Source organism: Cololabis saira, chromosome 15, assembly GCF_033807715.1.
Source record: "Cololabis saira isolate AMF1-May2022 chromosome 15, fColSai1.1, whole genome shotgun sequence".
NCBI lineage: Eukaryota > Metazoa > Chordata > Actinopteri > Beloniformes > Belonidae > Cololabis > Cololabis saira.
In genome coordinates this window covers 40739394-40762419 of record NC_084601.1, presented here as the reverse complement: position 1 = coordinate 40762419, position 23026 = coordinate 40739394, and the positions used below count along the sequence as shown (strand labels likewise).

Sequence of the window (23026 nt, the reverse complement as noted above, 5' to 3'; positions counted from 1 at the left end):
TGTCATGTCATTGCTCGCTCTACACCTGGATCCCGCAAGGTTTCGTCCTGAATGTAAGGGTTACGATCTCCAAAACCTTGCAGTGATCTAATGCTTTGCATTGTATGCCTTTTTTCGCATTTTTGCATTGTTTTCCCTAATAGCAGCTGCTATGGGCTCAATAAATAGTGAGGGAGAAGAGGACAACCCTGTCTGGTACCTCTTTGCAATTTAAAGCTTGTTGAAATTTGATCGTTTGTCCTTACACATGCCTTGGGAGAGCTATATAATATCTTTATCCAGATGATAAAAGATTTGCCAAATCCAAATTTGTGTAGTTGCCAATAGAAATTTGCAATTTACCCGATTGAATGCTCTTTCTGCATCTAGAGATATAATTGTAGACTCCTGTTTATTAATATTTGAATGATCTATAATATTAAGTAGTTTAAGAGTATTAGTAGAAGAGTGTCTACCCTTAATAAAACCTGTTTGATCCGGGTGTATAATAGAAGGGGTAATTATTTTCAGACGTTTGGAAAGAGCTTTGCTGATTATTTTGAGATCTACATTTATAAACAAAATATTGGGCAGTATCTCGATGGGAGCGTAGGATCCTTATCTGGTTTCATCCATCCATCCATCAATTTTCCGCCGCTTATCCGTTCCCGGGTTGCGGGGGCAGCGGTCTAAACAGAGATGCCCAGTCTTCCTTCACCCCAGACACTTCCTCCAGCTCTTCCGAGGAGAGTCCGAGGTGTTCCCAGGCCAGCCGAGAGACATGGTCTCTCCAGCGTGTCCTGAGTCTTCCCCGGGGTCTCCTCCAGGAGGGACATGCCTGGAACACCTCCCTAGGGAGGTGTCCAGGAGGATCCGGTACAGATGCCCAAGCCACCTCAGCTGATCCTCTCAATGTGAAGGAGCAGCGGCTCGACTCGGAGCTCCTCCTGGGTGACCGAACTCCTCACTAGGGCTGCAACTAACGACTATTTTATTAGTCGACTAGTCACCGACTATTGAAACGATTAGTCGACTAATCGGATAATTAGTAATTTTTTCTTAAATTTAGTATGTCGCTTTAATTATGTGGCAAATGATAATAAACACGAGAAAGATGGGTACTTCAATGAAAAATACAGGACCGTCTCAGAAAATTAGAATATTGTGATAGTCCTTTATTTTCTGTAATGCAAAAATGTCATACATTCTGGATTCATTACAAATCAACTGAAATATTGCAAGCCTTTTATTATTTTAATATTGCTGATCATGGCTTACAGCTTAAGAAAACTCAAATATTCTATCTCAAAAAAGTAGAATATTCTGGGAATCTTAAGCTGTAAACCATAATCAGCAATATTCAAATAATAAAAGGCTTGCAATATTTCAGTTGATTTGTAATGAATCCAGAATGTATGACATTTTTGTTGTTTTAATTGCATTACAGAAAATAAAGAACTTTGTCACAATATTCTAATTTTCTGAGACAGTCCTGTAGATATTTTATTCAACTTTGCCGCTGTTCATACAAAAAATTAATAAAATGTCCTATTTAAAACCAAGGACAGGCACAGTGATCAGTCAGACATAAATCCATGAATAAATAAACCTCTGTCCATTATTTTTCATTTTTTAAGAACAGGCAAATGTGTTATATAAAAAATAAAATAAAACGTCTAATTTTTTCTCTATCAAGTGGGTGAAATCGGTTCTGGATGGCAGGACGTGCTCTGGGTTGAACTGGTGTATCATTTGTTGAATCCCGTCACCCAGACCTGACGTGCTTTCTCAAATTCAAATGCTTGTGCATTACCAACGTGCTCCCGTGATAAGCAAGGTCGGCTTTGCAAACCTTGCAAGTCATCTTTTTATTCACCGTATCGAGGCTAAAAGGCTCCCAAACTTTAGAAGTTTTGTTACGTGCAGCTGCTCTACAGGACGCCGTCATTATTGTTTACCCGTTACCGCTCGGCAGAGACGCTATCGCGCATGCGCGACTCTCGGCAGAGAACGTATTGAAGTGAGATGCCTCACTCCGTTGGAAAAACAAATCTGGCGACAATTGTCGACAATGGAATTTAATGTCAACAATTTTTATTATCGATTTTTGTCTGCAAAAACGTCGACGAATCGTTGCAGCCCTACTCCTCACCCTATCTCTAAGGGAGCGTCCAGCCGCCCTGCGGAAGAAACTCATCTCGGCCGCTTGTATCTGCGATCTTGTCCTTTCGGTCACTACCCAAAGTTAATGACCATAGGTGAGGGTAGGTGCGTAGATTGGCCGGTAAATCGAGAGCTTCGCCTTTCGACTCAGCTCCTTCTTCACCACGACAGACCGGTACACCGACCGCATAATTGCGGACGCTGCACTGATCCGTCTGTCAATCCGCAAAAAGCAGAGATGAAATCCTGAGGTTCCCGAACCGGATCCCCTCCGGCCCCTGGCTACGCCTAGAAATCCTGTCCATAAAAATCAGCACCTCCAAAACCGAGGCCATGGTTCTCCATCGGAAAAAATTTGGCATGCCTTCTCCGGGTGGGTGCCACCGGGAGGAGACCCCGGGGAAGACCCAGGACACGCTGGAGAGACTATGTCTCTCGGCTGGCCTAGGAACACCTCGGACTCCCCCCGGGAAGAGCTGGAGGAAGTGTCTGGGGTGAAGGAAGTCTGGGCATCCCTGCTGAGGCTGCAGCCCCCGCGACCCGGAAACGGACAAGCGGAAGAAGATGAGTGAGATGAGTGAGTGAGTGGTTAATATTAGCAGAGTTCCTATTGAAAGGTAAACCTTTACTCTCCTTAACATTTAAGATAATTTTATCAAATGTCGGTGCTGATATGCTCCAGAATTCCTTGTAGAATTTGACTGGATGTCATACCTGTTCTCAATCAAGAACTATCAAGAAGCCTAACAAAGTGAAGTAGAACAAAATATCCTCAAAAGCTAGACATCATGCTGCGATCCAAAGACATTCAGGAACAAATGAAAAACAAAGTAATTGAGTTCTATCAGTCTGGAAAAGGTTACAAAGCCATTTCTAAAGCTTTGGGAGTCCAGCGAACCACAGTGGGAGCCATTATCCACAAACGGCGAAAACATGGAACAGTGGTGAACCTTCCCAGGAGGCCGGCTGACCAAAATTACCCCAACAGCGCAGCGACGACTCATCCAAGAGAGAAAGACCCCAGAACAACATCCAAAGAACTGCAGGCTTCACCTGCCTCAATTAAGGTCATTGTCCATGACTCCACCATAAGAAAGAGATGGGGCAAAAATGGCAGAGTTCCAAGACAAAAACCACTGCTGAGCAAAAAGAACATAAAGGCTCGTCTCAGTTTTGACAGAAAACATCTTAATGATCCCCAAGACTTTTGGGAAAATACTTTGTGGACTGAAAAGACAAAAGTTGAACTTTTTGGAAGGTGCATGTCCCATTACATCTGGGGTAAAAGTAACACAGCATTTCAGAAAAGGAACATCATACCAACTAGGGCTGGGCGACATGGCCTTTAATTAATATCTTGATATTTTTAGGCCATGTAAGTAATAACCTGGGCTGACATCTGGCGAACTCCACAGTCACGACTCAGCTTCCTCGTGAGGGCAGCCTATGACACCCTTCCATGTCCCCGAAACCATAGCCAATGGTTCGGAAGCGAGGGCAAGTGCTCCCTGTGCAGCAAGGACAATGCAGGTCTCCAACACATCCTGTCAGGGTGCAACATCGCGCTGACACAGGGGCGCTTCCGCTGGCGGCACAATCAGGTGCTGCGGAAGTTGGCAGAGCAGTTGGAGAGATGCAGAGTCGGGGCAAACAACTCCTCCGATCCCCATCGGCAAAACATTGCCTTCATCAAACCAGGAGAGGTAGGACAGAAGACAGTGACCGGAAGATTGGGACGTCAGCTTACCCCGGGAAAGAGTTGGGAAATGCGCGTCGACCTGGACAAGCAGCTGGTCTTCCCAACTGAGATCACACAGACAACGCTAAGGCCGGACGCTGTGATGTGGTCCACAGCTGCCAAGAAAGTCCTTATCATCGAATTGACTGTGCCCTGGGAGGAGGGGATACCAGTAGCACACGTGTTCAAGCGGTCGAAGTACAGCGATCTGGCGGAGGAGTGCAGAGGAGGAGGCTGGTCCGCGATTATTCACCCAGTGGAGGTCGGATGCAGGGGCTTTGTGGGGGGGTCTGCGATCCGGCTCCTTCGTGCTGCGGGAATGACCGGCCACAGCCTGAAGAAGGCCATCAAGGAATTGGCAGAGGATGCAGAGAAAGCAAGTTTGTGGATGTGGTTACGGAGGAGGGACAGCAGGTGAGGTCAGTTGCAGGGAGTGGCGTGGGGAGACGTCCCCACAAAGCCACTGCCCCCCCACCGGGAAGTGTCCTGGCTAGGGGGCGAAACATCAGTGAACGGTGGCACCAGCTGAAGACCCTGCAGCTGACCTCAAAGTGCACCGGAGGAGGTGCGGCAGGCAGAGATGCCAAGCAGTTAAATCTGTACTTGCTAAATTAAATTATATCTCAATATTTTGCCTTAGCCTTGAATTAACACTTTGATGCATACAATCACACCAGTATGATCCTTCTATATGTCTACATTAAAACATTCTTGTTCATACTGCATTAATATATGCTAATTTTAACTAACATCCGTGCAAAAAGGGGGAATAAGTCAAATTTACCAAAACTGTATTTATTAAACAGTTACTAAGCAGTGAGTGGCACAAAAATAAAAAGTGTAATTTCAAAACAGAAAGTGCACGTTGCATCTTTCTGACTCCCCATCTGAAGAACATCTGCTAAGAACATGTTCTGGTTCCGGTTTTACCAGGATGAGATGCTCTGAGCAGGAGGGGCCTTTAGAGCACCTTTATATTAAGAATAATTGTAGGTGTAAGGACTGCAATGTTTCATCCTCTCCTCCTTTACTTTGCATCACTTTCACTTACTTTTAGAAATATGACGTCATATAGTCTTGTTTCGATGATAGTGATTGATTTCATGTGGCCACATTTAAGCAACACTAGGTGACGTTTCTCAGCTCTGGAAGAGAACGGCTCAGCTGCGCGAGGACGCGTGTTGCACTGAGCAGCTCCTCAGCTCTCCGGAGAGCTGTGCGCATCGTGCGAGGAGAAAACATCCCCTCCCGTCTTTACTAAACCGTCTCAGTTTGCTTTGAAAAGAGTCCGCCGCGCGTAGCAACTGCACGGATGAGCTCACGGTGCAAAAAGGCCAAGTTTGGGAAAGTTAAAGTTAAGTTAAAGTTAAATTAAAGTAAAGTTAAAGTGGGGTGGAACTGACCGCCGTACCGGACAGCAGCGCCGACACCAGCTGCTGGTCGTATAACGATGCAGGCACGACAGCACGTGACTGACGTAGCTAACTGGGTGCGCTTGTTTTATCTCTCTGAGGAGAGACGAGAGAGTGCGAAAAGCCTGTAATTTAATGCCCGCGGCTAAAAGCAAATACTTGACAATGTATTCTTGAATATTCACGATATAGTCAATTTGTACATCACACAGAGTACAAGCAGAGATACATCGACTATACTCGATATATATCGCAGCCCTAACTCAAATATGAAATAGAAATGAAAGCAAGATATTGAAAACAGAACTATTATGAATCAGGTCCCAAAGCAATTAAATTATTGACGAGACGTTTAGGAAAACAACAAGCAGAAATTACAGTCAATAAAATGTATGACCCCAAAACAAATCAGCCCAAATATAAACCAAAAGAAATTTAAAATATCTTTAAAGATTATACAAGGAACTCTACACTGAATCGTCAGATTTGAACCAGGAAAATATTAAAACTTTCCTCAAATCCCTAGACCTACCTTCAATAGGCACAAAACAAAATGAACAAGTAACAACAAGGATAACAATGAAATTTGGAAAGCAATTGGCAAATTAAAATCAAATAAGGCACCTGGTAGCGATGGATTTCCCTCTGAGTGGTATAAAAAGTTTAGTGAAGAACTAACACCACTACTCCACCGTACTTTCAATTGGGTTAAGGCTGAGTTATGCTTCTGCGTCACACCAACGCAGAGCACACGCCGCAGCCGTGACGCCGTGCTGAACCCTTCAGAGTTCTCCGTCTCTCCATTTGGTCGCGGTGCAGTACCCCCCGCGACCGCTAGTTAGCGATCTTTTTCTGAATGGTTTTTCCGACTTTTTCCCGTCACAGTAAATCAAAGAAATAAGGACAACTATTGTGCAAAAAACCAAAACAAAAAAAATCACATATAAACGAAGAAAAGAGCCCTGGAAGTTCACTACTGATTCAAACCGGAAACCGGAAATGCTTCGCTTTCAAACGAACCAATCACAGCCCTCTCGGTCTGCGTGTGGTCGGCGTCTCCTCGACGCGTAGTTACAATTTTCGGGAGGTGCACGTCAGTGACGGCGCAGGTGACGGCGTGTCCTCTGCGTCGACGAAAACCAGACGCCGTAGGCACGGCGTCATTTTGACGCAGAAGCATAACTCAGCCTTTATGAGTGATGATAAAATCCCCCCCCTCCTGGACTGAAGCAATAATTACACTTCCCAAGCCCCTAAAAGATAAGGACTATTGCCAAAATTATTGACCGATATCAGTATTAAATGTTGATTATAAAATGTACACTTCAATCATATCAAATACACTCCAAACTATTGTACCAGACTTGATAGACAAGAATCAATGTGGATTTGTTATGGATAGACAAACGCAAGATAATATTAAAACATTACAGATTATACATAAAATACATAAAGATGAGATAGGAGCAGCCTTGATTAGTTTGCAGAAAAAGGATTTGATAGAGTTCATTGGGAATTTTTATACTAAACTCTGGAAAAATGTGGATTTAATAATAGGTCAATTCCGTGTATCAGGTCTATATATAACAAACCCACAGCTAGGCTGAAAGTGAATGGCTCTTTGTCAGAAAGGTTTACCTTAGAACGAGGAACTAGACAGGGCTGCTGCCTTAGTCCAACACTGTTTGCCCTGCACATTGAGCCGTTGGCCCAGATGGTTAGACAAGACCCCTCAATAAAAGGTATAGTTATAAATTAACAAAAACATATAAGTTTGTTTGCAGATGATATTATGATTTATTTGAAAAAAACCCAGTTGTTCATTCAAGCAGCTTACACAAACTCTAGAAAGATTTGGTTTATATTCAGGCTATAAAGTAAATATTAGGGCTGCAACGATTCATCGACGTTGTCGACAAAAATCGATAATCAAAATTGTCGACAATGAATTCCATTGTCGACAATTGTCGCCAGACGTGTTTTTCCAACGGAGTGAGGCGTCACATTTCAATACAATCTCTGCTGAGAGTAGCGCGTGCACAACAGCGTCTCAGCGGCTGCGGGAAATAAAACTTCAAAAGTTTGGGAGCATTTTAGCCTCAATACGGCGAATAAAAAGATGACTTGCAAGGTTTGCAAAGCCGACGTTGCTTTTCACGGGAGCACGTCGGTAATGCATTTGAAGAGAAAGCACGTCGGAGTGTTGAACGAAACGGACTCGCCTTGGTAAGATATTAAGCGTATTTTGGCTTTAAAAGAAAGCTTTAACGTTATGCCTGACAAAGTAGTAAATTAAGTCAGATATTTGGAGAAACTGCGTTTAGTGTCTGTGGCGCATCTTGGAAGAGACGCACGGGACCGCAGTCGGCCAGAAACATTCTCTCCCTCCACAGCAATGCAATGGCCAAGCGATTCATTTGTTAAATTAATTCATTTCATTCTAAACTTTGTTTATTTCATGTTATTTATTAGTATTATTTGAGCCACTCACAGTTACTCTCGTTGTTATAACCTCAATCACATAACTGATGCAGCGCGAAAGGCGAAAAAAAGCTTGTGATGACAATGCTGGATTTGCATCTAACTTTCAGTCAGGTGCCTATGAACTGTCAATTATCCATCAAGCTCCACAATGATCATGTTAACATTAAATCAGATAGATTTTTCTGGACTTTTCTCTTGCGGGACGGGAGAAGACACTAAATCAATGCATCTTTATTGTGCGCCGTGCGGGCATGAAGTCTCAGAGTTTTGCGGGAGGGGCGGGAGTGTAACACACGTTGCGGGCAGTAATGGTCAGAAATTCAGCGGGAGCAGGATGAAGAAAACAGTCCCGCTATATCAGGGCTCTAGTGCCATCTTTCTTGTGTTTATTATCATTTGCCACATAATTAATGCAACCTCATGCTAAATTTAAAAAAAAAAATACTAATTATCCGATTAGTCGACTAATCGTTTCAATAGTCGGTGACTAGTCGACTATTAAAATAGTCGTTAGTTGCAGCCCTAGTAAATATACTTAAAACCTAACTTCTCATGTTTAATTGCTCGCCTAATCATGAACTGAGGGAATGGCAGATAAACTGGGAAGCTAAATCAATTAAATATTTGGGCATAAATGTGACTAAAGACCTTTCTAAATTATATAGAAGCAACTATGAACACATTAAGACATTAATAGATGGATCACCTATCCACTGGGATTAATTGATTGAGGATAAATGTGGTTAAAATGAACATCCTGCCACGTTTGCTATAAGTGTTCTTATCTTTACCGGTTGTGATATCGAAAGAACAATTTAACAAATGGGATAAATGCATATTAAGGTTTGTGTGGGGAGGCAAACGACCCAGAATACGCTATACCACTTTATAATTGTCTAAAGACAAAGGGGGAATGGCATTCCCAAACCTAAAAGAGTCTTTTCATGCCGCTCAACTGCGTAATCTAATCAGCTGGTGTGATAAGGGGTATGTAGCTCGATGCAAAGATATTGAAATCTCCATATCCAAAAACACAATTCAAACGAATATTGGGGAAATAGAGACCCCCAGCCACATAAGGAGAAGATAATTTTAACCCAGTGATTTCATTCGCTTTAGAAACATGGTATTCCATAGTGAAACAATTAAAACTTGGTAAGGAAATAGGATTGCTAAAATGGATTGTATTTGACGATAAATTTATACCAAGAAAACTTGATGGGAGATTTAAACAGTGGGCAGAAAGAGGAATTACAGCCACTTGCAAAACTATTAAAAAGGGTGAAATGAAAAGCTTCCAGGGACTAAAAAATGCACACGATCTAACTAATCAGGACTTATTTAGATACCTGCAAATGAGGGACTATTATATCAAAAATATGAGTATAAAATACATCCTATCATAAAACTACTGGCTAGGGCATATAGCCATGCCATCTGTTTTATATGGCTGCTTAATGGACTCCAGAATAAAATCAACATTGTATGTTAAAGCAAAGTGGGAAAGGGAGCTGGGTGAAGAGATTCCAGAGGGCAAATTGTATGATTTGTGGAAAACAATCCAAAATACTACACAGTCTCGGAGATGGAGAGAATTTAATTGGAGGAACTTAATTTGATATTTTATCACACCTAAAATCAGAGCTAAACAGATAAATACTCACCAACCATGCTGGAGATTGTGTAACCACATGGATCCAGATCACACACACATATCTTGGAAATGTATGAATGTACAGCCCTTCTGGGGGAATGTTCACTCAGTTCTCTGTAATGTACTGGGATATGTGATTCCCAAATCCTGTCTTATTCTGTACCTTGGACATTTGGATGGATGGGAATATGTTGGAGACAGATATCTGGTCAAGATTCTCCTAGTGGCTGGGAAGAAGGCCATTACCAAAAACCGGCTCAAGTCTGATCCCCCCAGTAGCAAACAATGGATGTCAGTTATAGATGAAATACTGGTGATGGAACATCTCACATATAAGTTGAAAATGGAAGAAGATCTCTTTGTAACGAACTGGGGAAAATGGTTGTCATATAAGGAAAGAAGTGACTCTACATAACTGTGCACAGGCTCCGTTAGATCTTTATGAATGGTTATTATATAGTTTTTTTTATATCAATTTGTTTTATCCTCTTTAGTATTATCATTATTGCCATTATTATTTTCTATTTGACAGTTTCTTTCCTGATCCGTAGATCTGAGGAATTAGTCTTAAATGTGTTTGTTAACATTGATAATGGAAATAAATCAAAATTGATAAAGAAAAACACAAATGTGGTGATGTCCTCCATCTCTAGACCTGCCCCCCCTGGCTCTGTGGGCCTGCTGATGGCCGGTGTCTCTTGGACCTTACCTTGGTGTCAGTGTTACGGGCCTCAGGTCCTGAGACCGCTGCAACAAGATTGGAGCTTTGCCTCACGGAGTTGAATCCTCCTAACTCTCCTCTGGAAACCTGGGAAGCAGAATTGAAACGTCAGGAGGGAGCCGGCCGTCTTTCTTCCCCGGAAAGCTTGGTCTGATTTATTTTGGAGACCGCCTCTCTCTTCTATTGACTGTAAACTTTTGAAAGAAGGGTGGATAATTCCTGTCAGCCAATGCAATCAGTGTTTAAATGTGTATGAATGTTGGTGGTGGGAGGGGCTGTTTGGCGCAGTATGGCAGCCACGCTTCCATCAGTCTGCAGGGCAGCTGTGGCTACAAAACGTAGCTACCACCACCGTTGAGAATGTGTATGAATGATTAATAGTTTAAGTGTAGCACTTTGAGATTCATTGAATGTAAAGTACATTACAAGTTTAATTTATTATTACGTGCGTATTCTCCAAAGGTAAACAGTCGCCAGAGCATACTGAGTGCACGGACGCCAGTGAGCATTAAACCAGTTTAAAAACAAATATAAAGACATGATTTTCACAAGGTACAAAGAGGAAGGGGTTTAGCGCCTTTAGGGGCCTGATATAAAACTATTGGGTAGACTGGTTTATATTTATGTACAGAAATGGGGACAGTTAATCATATATATATATATATATATATATATATATATACATACATATATATACATATACACACATACATACATACTAGGGGTGTAACGATACACTAATGTCACGATACGGTACGATACACGATTTTGAGGTCATGATAACGATACGATATTATAGCAGTATTTTTTTAACAACCTTGAATGAGGAACTTATGACTGGAAAACATTGTCTTTTATTTGAAAGACACAAAATACAAAACAATGCTGTACGTTTGCCCTATTGTTACAGTTTGTAATGCTTTATAACTGTTTAAGTTTTAAAGAGAAAGCCAGGCCAACCATTTTCCACAAACTGAACTCAAAGTAAATGTCAGGTTTGCATTATGATCTTCTGTTACAGTTCAGTTACAATAAAAATATTTTGCCACAAACTGAATAGTTTCTCTCATGTATGATTTGACTTTTTTCTTTTCCAGAAATTTAACAACTAAAATGAAATAAATAAAAGTAAATAATTACATACAATTTTACATCATAAAAAAGATTGATTCATGCTCACCTTATAAGTGTAAGAGGAGATTTATTTTTGTTAAGAAGGTTATTTTGGTAATTCAGGGTTCATTATTTTATAAATATAATCTTTATATTCTGATGTAAATCAGGGACTATAATGACACTAGTCAGTTTGTCTGTAGTGATTAGTCTGTTTTAGATTGGGCGGAGTGATACGCCACAGTACGGCACTAGCTGCTGTGTTGATGATCTAAAATCCTACGCTGTTGAGGGACATTAAAGTACACTGGAACTCAGCAGAAGTTGTCCCCGTGTTTATCCTACTCACCACCCGAAAAAGGTTTAATTTAATAAGGTAAGGCTTCTTTCTACACCAGACTTAAAAGTTCAGAGCTCAAAACCCTGCTAGAGTCCCGTGATCGGGACCGCAAAAAGGGACTAGTTTCTTCTGAGCAGAGGAAGATTTTGGTCCGCGGGTCGAGACGCGGTCGGCACGCGCGGTCGGATGCTCGTTACTAGTCAACACAACAAATTAATATTAATAACCCAATATCGCGATACACTTTGTCACCTCCACGACACGTTTCGTGTCGTTTTTGTATCGCGAAATTTCGTGGCACGATATATTGTTACACCCCTAATACATACATACATACATACATACATACTAGGGGTGGGCGGTACACCGGTGTCATAGTCATCACCGGTGTGAAACTGCGCCACGACATGGATTTTGCAATACCGTCAATACCGTAATAAATCAATTATAAAATAATAAGCCTAAATAAGGCATTAAAAACGTCGGTAATATGCAAGGTTTGCTGCCGTGTTGTGACAGCAAGAGGTTGAAACACAAGCAACCTGTTTCATCACTTAAAAAACACGCACGCCCGTGAATATGAAGAGGCAACCCGGGCCAAAACCAGCGCAAGTGGGACCAGCAGCTGCTGCTGGGACCGCTGCTCCGCTGGTGCTGCTGAGCAACACCAGCGGAGCACGTCCCAAGACTACACAGCTTTTAGTTTACTGCTGCTACACCTTACGACAAGAGTAGTAAGAAATGACAGGGCTTAAAGTATTCCGGCACCGTGCCGGATCTCCGGCGTACGGAGTTTTTTTCTCGGCGTGCGAGTTTGACTGCTTTAAAAAAAAGGTTTGAGAGAGAAAAAAAAGGTGAGTCAACCGGGTTCATCTACCAATGGAATGAGAGGAAAGCAGCTCTGGCTCAACCAAACTAACACCAGCCAATCAGAAGTAGAGCGGGGCGGGTCTTTGACGGCAGCGGAGCGCAGAGCGCTGTTTCAACCTGCTGGAATACCAGTCACCGACTTCAAGATGGAGAAAAAATTAATGAATCTCGGTTTTATCTTTTTGCCCAGAAGAAAAAAAGAGTGACAAAAAAATACCCATAACCATGTTCTTCTCTCGAAAAAACACACCTGTACCGCGGGCTTTAGAAGAAAAAGACGCTATGCATACGGGATGCAGCGGCATCAGAACAGCACTGAAATACGTGCGAGGCGGTGCTGATCTCCGCAATTTGAAGCTTTGTATAATAATTGTAAAAAAAAAAAAAAGGGTTGCTACTATGTGAATATCGCTTATCACGGGTTCTTTTTGGAACGGGACAAGGGATTACTGTATATGAATACTCATGGCATAAACCTGTCAAGTTTTGGATTTAAAATTAAGGGAAATTTTCCACCACCCGCTGTCCAACCAGCCCAACCGAGGTCCAGTATTACATTTTAAGACAGGTTTACAAAATATTTAAAATATAATATAATAAAAATAAATATATATATATATATATATATATATAAATAAATAAATAAATAAATAAATAAAGGGACAGGACAGGCTACTCCTCCCAAAACGTACCAAAAAATACCGTGATATTATACCGTCACCGTTCAAAAGATGAAAAATACCGTGATATCAATTTTAGGTCATATCGCCCACCCCTAATACATACATACATACATACATACATACATACATACATACATACATACTATGGTGCAAAAAAGTATATTTAAATATTTATATGGGCGTGTGTGTACAAATATATAGAAATACTCAACTGTGTGTATAGGTAAGTGTGTGAGTATAATTATACTATAGTTAGTTATTATAAATACGTGTTAATAAATGATTATTGAATGGAAGTAGGATTAAATAAGTTTACACTTCTTCCTATTCCTTTTTACATGTAAATTAAGATAGTAAGTGTTAAAGTATGAAATTCTTTTTTTTTCTTATCTTCTTTTTAATTGTTGTTTTTTTACATGTACAAAATGAAAATAAAAAATGAAATAAATAAAAGTTCTCTAGCTCTTGGTGATGAATATGGTTTGGGTTACAAAATAATCCTGAAGGAAGAAGATGGCATAAAAATAAGTGTAGATTAAGTTTTCAAAAACTACGTATGAGTGATGCTGGTGCTCTGTTTGAAACCAGATGGGTCATTGTCTCGGTTTCTTTGTTTGGGGCCATGTGGTCAACTGGAAGACAATGTGGTCTTACAGTTGATGTTAGACCTCAGAGTTGAAGTTACACCTTTACCATGTTCAACACGTGGCTGCGGCTCAACACTTGCAACATTGTTAGACTCACTAAATAAACTTTAAAGGTTTCAAACAAAAACGTATTTATATTTCAATTAAACATGTTTTTTTAAACGTGCAATTAAAAAAACGTTTTCCGTTTTCCTCTCCATCTGATTTTTGATTGAAAGTTAATTTTATCTTTGCTTCCATAATAAAGAAACAAAAATCCCTTCACACTTTTGTGTAGTTTAAAGTCTCGTTTTGATGAAAACTTGTCTGTGTTTCAGTGGTTGGACGGAGGCAACATTCATGCTTTTCCGTCTCTTTATTTGGGAGTTATTGACCGCAGAAGTGGGAATCTACGAATATCTGTCCAACTTTCTGGGACCAAAAAGCTCCAGACTGCTGCGTCTGTGCGCGCCGCCACATTTACAAACATTCAAGCGCAGAAACGTTTCTATGTGCAGTAAAAAACAGCTCATGTGTTTGATTTATCTGTGGTTTAGTTCAAACACGCTGATGCAGATTAAATACAGCGTTTGGATCATCATTAGCAGACAGAAAAACCCAGAACGAGCGGCCACGTGGACCCGAACACTGACCTGCAGACCAGCAGAGGAAAAGATGGACCTTGGACAGTCCTGGTCCTGGTCCTGGACATGGACCTGGACCCGGTCCTGGTCTTTCTCCTTCTCCATTCTTCCAAAATGTTCCAATCTTCAGTGTAACGGGAGTTTCTCTGGTCTGAACCAGAGCAGTGGATAAAACAGAGGCGACGCTTCCATAGGACTCCGTTGGAAATCATGGCGGCAGCACTTCCGGGTTATGGAGCCTTTATGTAAAAAACTTTATTAGCAAATGTTGCTCTACAAACCATAGACATATAAACTAGGACGCCCCGTGGAGCTGCTGCGATACATAGATATAAATATATAAAGATATAGATATAAAGACCACCATGTATCGTTAAAAGCTGCTGTTTGACCCGCTCAGGTTTGATATTCCGGGGCTCGAACCCCCGACACACCGAGGATCATGGCGTCCACCGCGGCAGGGAAGCAGCGGATCCCCGAGGTGGCGAAGGTACGAAACCCGGAGCTTAGGGAAGCTAAGCTAAGCTAAGCTAAGCTAAGCTAAGCTAAACTAAGCTAAGCTAAGCAGGGTTTGGACAGGGCACGGGTTTTAGTCATGAAGTCTTAGCGTTTTCAACTGTTTCTGTGTCAAACTGGGGCTGGTGTCGGGCTCACATTCATATGAATTAGTGGAATCAGTTCTTATTGATGGATTAATTCAGTTTAATTAGTTTAATCCACACTAGGGTTTCCACCTTTCACAAATAGAAATAAGGGACGCCCTGATTTCAGCAGCGCAGGAGCAAAAAAAAAAAGCCCCAAAACTTCTAAACTGCATAAAAATGTGTTTATTTTATATGAAAAAACGAAATGCTTTGATTTAAAGTTTAAAGTGCTTTAATAACACTGAACTTGCATGACTGTAGAGACAGAAAAACCATATAGTAACTGAAATATCCTCCTATGTATGTATGTCCACATCAGCCCAGATGTAGAATATACAGGTGAAGAATATGGTGTAAAAGTTAATTTATTTCAATAATTCAACTAGAATATGGTGTAAAAGTTAATTTATTTCAATAATTCAACGAGAATATCGTGTAAAAACGAATTTATTTCAATAATTCAACGAGAATATGGTGTAAAAGTTAATTTATTTCAATAATCCAACTAGAATATAGTGTAAAAGTTAATTTATTTCAATAATTCAACTAGAATATGGTGTAAAACTTAATTTATTTCAATAATTCAACTAGAATATCGTGTAATAACGAATTTATTTCAATAGTTTAACTAGAATATTGTGTAAAAGTTAATTTATTTCAATAATTCAACTAGAATATGGTGTAAAAACGAATTTATTTCAATAATTCAACGAGAATATAGTGTAAAAGTTAATTTATTTCAATAATTCAACTAGAATATGGTGTAAAACTTAATTTATTTCAATAATTCAACTAGAATATCGTGTAATAACGAATTTATTTCAATAGTTTAACTAGAATATCGTGTAATAACAAATTTATTTCAATAGTTTAACTAGAATATTGTGTAAAACTTAATTTATTTCAATAATTCAACTAGAATATCGTGTAATAACGAATTTATTTCAATAGTTTAACTAGAATATCGTGTAATAACAAATTTATTTCAATAGTTTAACTAGAATATTGTGTAAAAGTTAATTTATTTCAATAATTCAACTAGAATATGGTGTAAAAGTTAATTTATTTCAGTAATTCAACTAGAATATGGTGTAAAAGTTAATTTTTTTCAATAATTCAACTAGAATATGGTGTAAAAGTTAATTTATTTCAATAATTCAACTAGAATATGGTTTAAAAGTTAATTTATTTCCAAAATTCAACTAGAATATGGTGTAAAAGTTAATTTATTTCAATAATTTAACTAGAATATGGTGTAAAAGTTAATGTATTTCAATAATTCAACAAGAATATGGTTTAAAAGTTAATTTATTTCAATAATTCAACTTAAAAGGTGAAACTAATATATGACTAGTCTTAATAAGACTAGGTCATATATTAGTTTCACCTTAGTTTAGTTTGGTTAGTTTTTGTTTCAGCAGAACTTTGATCACATCCGGGTTCTTCTGCCTGAAATCTGGAGAAAACATGTTTCAAAGTTGGTGGGGGGGGCACTAATGTGCAGTCAACAGCATAGAAAACATATCAGTCGTCGGTAAACTTGGAGTCAAGACCCCCTAAACCCAGACCAGGACCAGAGAGTTTACTTACTTACTTAAATCTTATTTGAGAGGGACCATGTGCAATTAAAAACATAAATGTAAACATGTGATGCATTGCACCAGAGTTAGCCTTAGGATAATTTGCGTCTGCAGTCCCTTGGCACAAATAAATACAGCACAGATAAAAAACCTCAAACATCATTCAAGGATATTATCAAACATCACCCATCAAACATTATTCAAGGACATATAACACATACTGAGGTTGGAGGTTTCCGTTGTCTTACAGCAGCAGCATGAACATTGTTGTGATTAGCTGTCCCGTTTGGTCGGAGGTGGAACTCTTAAAAGGAGCGGCGCTAAGTGTTTCAAATCCTCAAACCAAGGAATGTCTCCCATCATAACTCCAGCTTTGTTTTTGCTACATTACTTGGCACTCAGGATGACGGCATGAAACACAAGATCCTGATTGTCCTTTCAATTCTTTGGATTCTGAAAAGACACAGGGAGCATAAAAGTGGGTGGAGAAAGATTTCAGGGGGTTTGTGGTGTTTCAGGTGAAGAACAAAGCTCCTGCAGAGATATTTCAGGGTGTTTGTGGTGTTTCAGGTGAAGAACAAAGCTCCTGCAGAGATATTTCAGGGTGTTTGTGGTGTTTCAGGTGAAGAACAAAGCTCCTGCAGAGATATTTCAGGGTGTTTGTGGTGTTTCAGGTGAAGAACAAAGCTCCTGCAGAGATATTTCAGGGTGTTTGTGGTGTTTCAGGTGAAGAACAAAGCTCCTGCAGAGATATTTCAGGGTGTTTGTGGTGTTTCAGGTGAAGAACGAAGCTCCTGCCGAGGTGCAGATCACCGCCGAGCAGCTGCTGAGAGAAGCCAAGGAGAGGGAGCTGGAACTTCTGCCGCCCAAGCAGGAGATTACCGTCAAGGAGGAGCTCAACGACTCCAAGCTGAGGAAGAGGAAGGTAAACCTGCTTCCAGGCTCCGTTATCTTGAAACAAACACCACAGTTTAGTGTCTTGACTTCACGCTGAGCTGCTTTCTTGAAGGCCTTTGAGGACCAACATCAGGAAGAATCCAACCGTCATCAGTTAGGGCTCAGTTCTACTTGCAGTTCAGAACGCGTACGCGTCGTTGTCGTCACGCGTATCCTGCGTTCATTTGGCGCGTGGACGTGCACGTTCTCAAAAAGACAGTGAACGCGTACGCGACCTGCAGTTCTGGCTGTGGCCGCGAGTGGCGCTGTTCCCGGTCTGATACCAGCTGGACACAAGTGACGACGGAGGTCGCTGGCGCCGTTTCCTTTGCCCAGATTCTGCTGCTCTCTGCTGGAGAAAGGTCCCCATGCAGGTTAACTTGCCCAAACTTTTTATCTGAAAACATATTCTCATCTTGATGTTTCCTGCTAATTCATACACAATCTTCACTTTAATCCTTAACTTAGTTTTACACCAGAATATGTTTTTATTTTTTTTATTGAAACATAGATACAAACAAACAAGGCACATATCAGAATTACAAACTTTTGCCTTGGGTTGAGCAACATCAGTATTACAAAATATACACTGAGAATCTAATTATTGTACAACATAAAATAAAAATGAAATAAAAAAAAATAAAATGAAAAATAACTCACAGGGGCCATCTCATATTAAATCATATCTTTCAAGTAAAGAAAACAGTTTAAGGGCTTTCTTGTCTTTAACAAGACTCAAGGACTTACTCATGCCATCTTTCGGGAACCACAGGATTTCGTCTTTGCTTTTTGCAGATGACGTTGTCCTGTTGGCTTCATCGGACCGGGACCTTCAGCATGTGCTGGGGCGGTTTGAGACCGAGTGCGACGCATCAGGGATGAGAATCGGCACCTCCAAGACCGAGGCCATGGTTCTCCATCGGGAAAGGGTGGCGTGGAGAAGTCCTGCCATCAGGTGGAGGAGTTCAAGTATCTCGGGGTCGGTGTCCCGGACCGTCGTGGTGAAGAAGGAGCTGAGTCGAAAGGTGACACTCTCGTTTTACCGGTCAATCTACGCACCTACCCTCACCTATGGTCATTAACTTTGGGTAGTGAGCGAAAGGACAAAATACAAGCGGCCGAGATGAGTTTCCTCCACAGGGCGGCTGGACGCTCCCTTAGAGATGAGTTTCCTCCGCAGGGTGGCTGGACGCTCCCTTAGAGATGAGTTTCCTCCACAGGGCGGCTGGACGCTCCCTTAGAGATGAGTTTCCTCCGCAGGGTGGCTGGACGCTCCCTTAGAGATAGGGTGAGGAGTTCAGTCACCTGGGAGGAGCTCGGAGTCGAGCCGCTGCTCCTTCACATTGAGAGGAGTCAGCTGAGGTGGCTTGTGCATCTGTACCGGATGCCTCCTGGACGCCTCCCTAGGGAGGTGTTCCAGGCATGTCCCACCGGGGAAGACCCAGGACCCGCTGGAGAGACTATGTCTCTCGGCTGGCCTTGGAACGCCTCGGACTCCCCTGGGAAGAGCTGGAGGAAGTGTCTGGAGGAAGAGCTGGAGGAAGTGTCTGGAGGAAGTGTCTGCAGAAAGTGTCTGGAAGAAGAGCTGGAGGAATAGCTGGAGGAAGGGTCTGGGGTGAAGGAAGTCTGGGCATCCCTGTTTAGACTGCTGCCCCCGCGACTCTGTTCCGGATAAGTGGCGGAAAATGGATGGATGAAACCAGATATGGATCCTATGCTCCCATCGAGCTACCGCCCAATATCTCTTTATAAATGTAGATTCAATATCAGTCAAAATATTACACATCATGAATGCTTTAAAAGCATTAATATTAGCTAATCTCTGACAGCCTGGTGGGACTTCCTTTTAAAATAGCCAAAGTCTCACTTTTTCCATGTGATCGCACAACCATCTGGAACAATCAAGACATTCTGAAAAATGATAAAATGATGGTCAACTTTACTCAATGGAGAGACCAAGGAATAAAGTATCTACAACGTATAATCATAAGTGGACATTTTGTACCATTTAACACACTCACTGTTCAATATGGAATTAGCACTAACACATTTTTAGAATACCAACAACTTAAGTCCATAATAAAAAAATAAAAAAAAACTCAACCAACTGGATCTGCGACTTCCCGCTAAGTAGGGCTGGGCAATATATCGAATATACTCGATGTATCGCGGCTTCTACTCTGTGCAATGTACAAAATGACTACCGTGAATATTCGAGTATACATTATCACGCATTTGCTTTTAGCAGGGCGTTAAATTGCAGGCTTTTCTCACTCTTTCTCGTCTCGTCTCTCTTTCTCAGATACATAAAACAAGCGCACCTACTTACATACGTCAGTCACGTGCGTTTGACCAAGTTGTGATTTCCCCCTTTTTGCATGAAAGTTTAAAATGAGCATATATTAATGAAGTATGAACAAGAATGTTTTAATGTAGACATATAGAATCATCATACTGGTGTGATTGTATGCATCAAAGTGTTAATTCAAGGCTAAGACAAAATATCGAGATATATATTGTGTATCGTGACATGGCCTAAAAATATTGAGATATTAATAAAAGGCCATATCGCCCAGTCCTACCGTATAGTATAGTATAGTAGTTGCTTAATCTAAAAACCCCAAAATTACTATTGAAACTCTACAGGTTAATGTCCAAAATAAATAGTCTCTCTTCCGATTTCCAAATGGGCGGCTGACCTCTCTCTTAACAGTAACCAAATCTCTTGGTCTTGTTTAAATAATTACACTATGACCAAGGAGATTATCTTCATTTCATTAACTCGAAATGTTGAATCACTTTTCTAAGCCCAACGGCACAACGCAGCTCAAACAGCAGGTGTATCCGCCCCTTTAATCTGATTGGTTTAAGAGTAAATCGTTCGGGTGCGCTCTTATGATTGGCTGAAACAAAGGAAGATATCTGATTGGTTGCAGATCCTTCCGTGTTAAAAAAAAACGCATTTGTGAATCGAGTCACGTCAGGGGAGTCTCAAAAGTCACATGCAAATCCAGCGCAGCTCACAGACAAAAAACGTTTGTAAATCAGGTTATATTTGTGTGTGCATCAAAGAATACACTTGTATATCTTATCCTACACACGTGTGAATTTTGTCCTTTGCATGTGTGAATTATGACACTGTTCTAGCTCCATACTTGAAACTGAAAAGGCTTTTGATAATGCAGCCAAAAAGTAAGTCATCTTCTCTGTTACAGAATCATAAAGGAAGACCCAAAAGACACTGCTGTGATGATTGCGAGCAAGTCTTCACCACTTCATCAAACCTAAAGATCCATAAGAAAACTCACACTGGTGATAAACCATACAGCTGTGATCAGTGTGGTGCGGCTTTTACCCGACGAGATCATCTAAAGAATCACCAACGTATTCACACGGGAGACAAGCCTTACAGATGCGATCATTGTGGAAAGGCTTTTACCGAGCAATGTCATTTGACGAGACATCAACGTATTCACACTGGAGACAAGCCCTACAGGTGTGATCAGTGTGGAGCGGCTTTTGCCGGGCAAGGTACTCTAATGAGACATCAACGTATTCACACTGGAAACAAGCCTTACAGGTGTGATCAGTGTGGAGCGGCTTTTGCCGAGCAAGGTACTCTAATGAGACATCAACATATTCACACTGGAAACAAGCCTTACAGGTGTGATCAGTGTGGTGCGGCTTTTGCCCGACAATATCCTCTAAAGACTCACCAACGTATTCACACTGGAGACAAGCCTTACAGGTGTGATCAGTGTGGTGCGGCTTTTACCCGACAATATACTCTAAAGAATCACCATCGTATTCACACCGGAGACGAGCCTTACAGATGTGATCAGTGTGGAGCGGCTTTTGCCCAACAAGGTTCTCTAAAGAGACATCAACGTATTCCTCATCTGGACCAGGAGAGAGAGAGAGACGCTCTTTATCAGGATCCCCTGCTGAGCGTAACTACTCTTTGTTTCATCAAGAAACACTGACCGGCCGGATCAAACCACTTTCTCTTCATTTACAAAGAGTCACGTAAGAGGCTGTTCTATGTCTGGGCAGAGAAACTTAGTAACACATTTTAAAAGTTAGTTTTACGTTGTGAGCCGGACTGGTGATCCCGTCACAACTGTGCTCATTAGTTGAGTGTTTTTGTTTATCTTATTGTTTTCTCCCCTCATTCTGCTCCTACTAACCCCCCCCCCCCCCCCCCCCACACACACACACACACACACACACACACACACACACAGGTAATCTGAAGTTTTGTGTTCATGTTTAGTTAGTTGTTGTTTTTGGGTAGTTTAGCCATCAGAATTTATCCGAAATGTTGTTTTACCATCTTCTTGACACTTGTGTAAATAAATTCTTATTAATTTGAATGAGAGAAGTTGTTTGTGCTTATTTTACACATATTTGTCAAAATTACTGGTTGCAATGGCCTGTGTTCGGACTCCTTCCTCCTTTACTATTATTCTGAAGAATAATCTACATTGAGACTGATTTTTGCTGTTTAGTTATCATTTTCCTGATTACATCAGGTGGTGCCCCGTTTTGATTAAGTAATTTTGATAATTCAATTTGATAAATAATCTCCTTTTATTAATTTATTATTGCCACGGCTGCCCCAAGAGGCACGCCTCCTCCATAGCTATGCAATAGCTATGGAGGAGGCGTGCCTCTGGCGCAGAGAAAACACGAAAAGTAAAAACGTAGACACGTGTGCCTTAAGCCCGAATCGAGTGGTATGACTTTTATTAGCGATTGGTGCACACATTTTTGTGCAACGTGCAAAAAACGTGCGCTTTAGAAAGTTGTTGGCCCTGAATTTAACTACAGTCCTGTCAATTTTCAGAGCGATGGCACAAATAGTTTTTGCACGAAGTGCAAGAACATTTCCAAATTTCCAAACTAATGGGGAGATTTTCCCATGTATGTTTATGGCGCAGAATGTCATAGTGTGGATGGGATGAGGTTAAAAAAAGCCAAAATCCACCTTTTTTCTGAGTCACCTAACTTTCTCATACTTGCAGTAGAAATGTCATTCAAACTTAAAACGGAGGAAAACTTCTCCTCTCTCTCCTAACCTGACACTTTTCAAGATATGATCACTCAAGCGAGGACTGGAAATCACCTTTTTGTCAAATCCAGAGTGGAGCTGTCATTTGCTAGAGTGGGAGAGACAGTAAAAAAATGACCTTAATTTTTATTTGTAACTCGAGCTCACGGCCAAACCGTAAAAAGGAGACCAATAATTTTTGGTTAGAATGTAGACATAGGTGTTGGGATTCAAAAATGTGACTTTGACAGGCCCGGTATGCACAACATTTAAACAGGGGGGGCTAAAGCGGCGCAAATTCCTGCCTCGGTCTCCATTGACTGTAATGTAATCAAAAGTTTTCTTCAAAAAAAATCTCACTTTGTTTTTCGCACTGCCGTTACTCAGAC

The 23026-nt window shown here is 41.0% G+C and overlaps 2 protein-coding genes across 2 annotated transcripts in view; one reads left to right on the top strand and one right to left on the bottom strand.

The window, feature by feature from the left end:
• The window catches only part of LOC133460760 (zinc finger protein 721-like), a 176691-nt gene that overhangs the window by 64316 nt on the left and 89349 nt on the right, over positions 1-23026 (bottom strand). The gene's annotated exons all lie outside the window — the stretch shown is intronic.
• Positions 14870-21578, top strand: LOC133461368 (zinc finger protein 664-like). Its single transcript, XM_061742256.1, has 5 exons — positions 14870-14917; positions 17054-17129; positions 17430-17576; positions 18383-18612; positions 20803-21578. The coding sequence occupies exons 1-5, from the start codon at positions 14870-14872 to the stop codon at positions 21568-21570; spliced, it is 1269 nt and encodes a 422-aa protein (XP_061598240.1). The 3' UTR covers positions 21571-21578.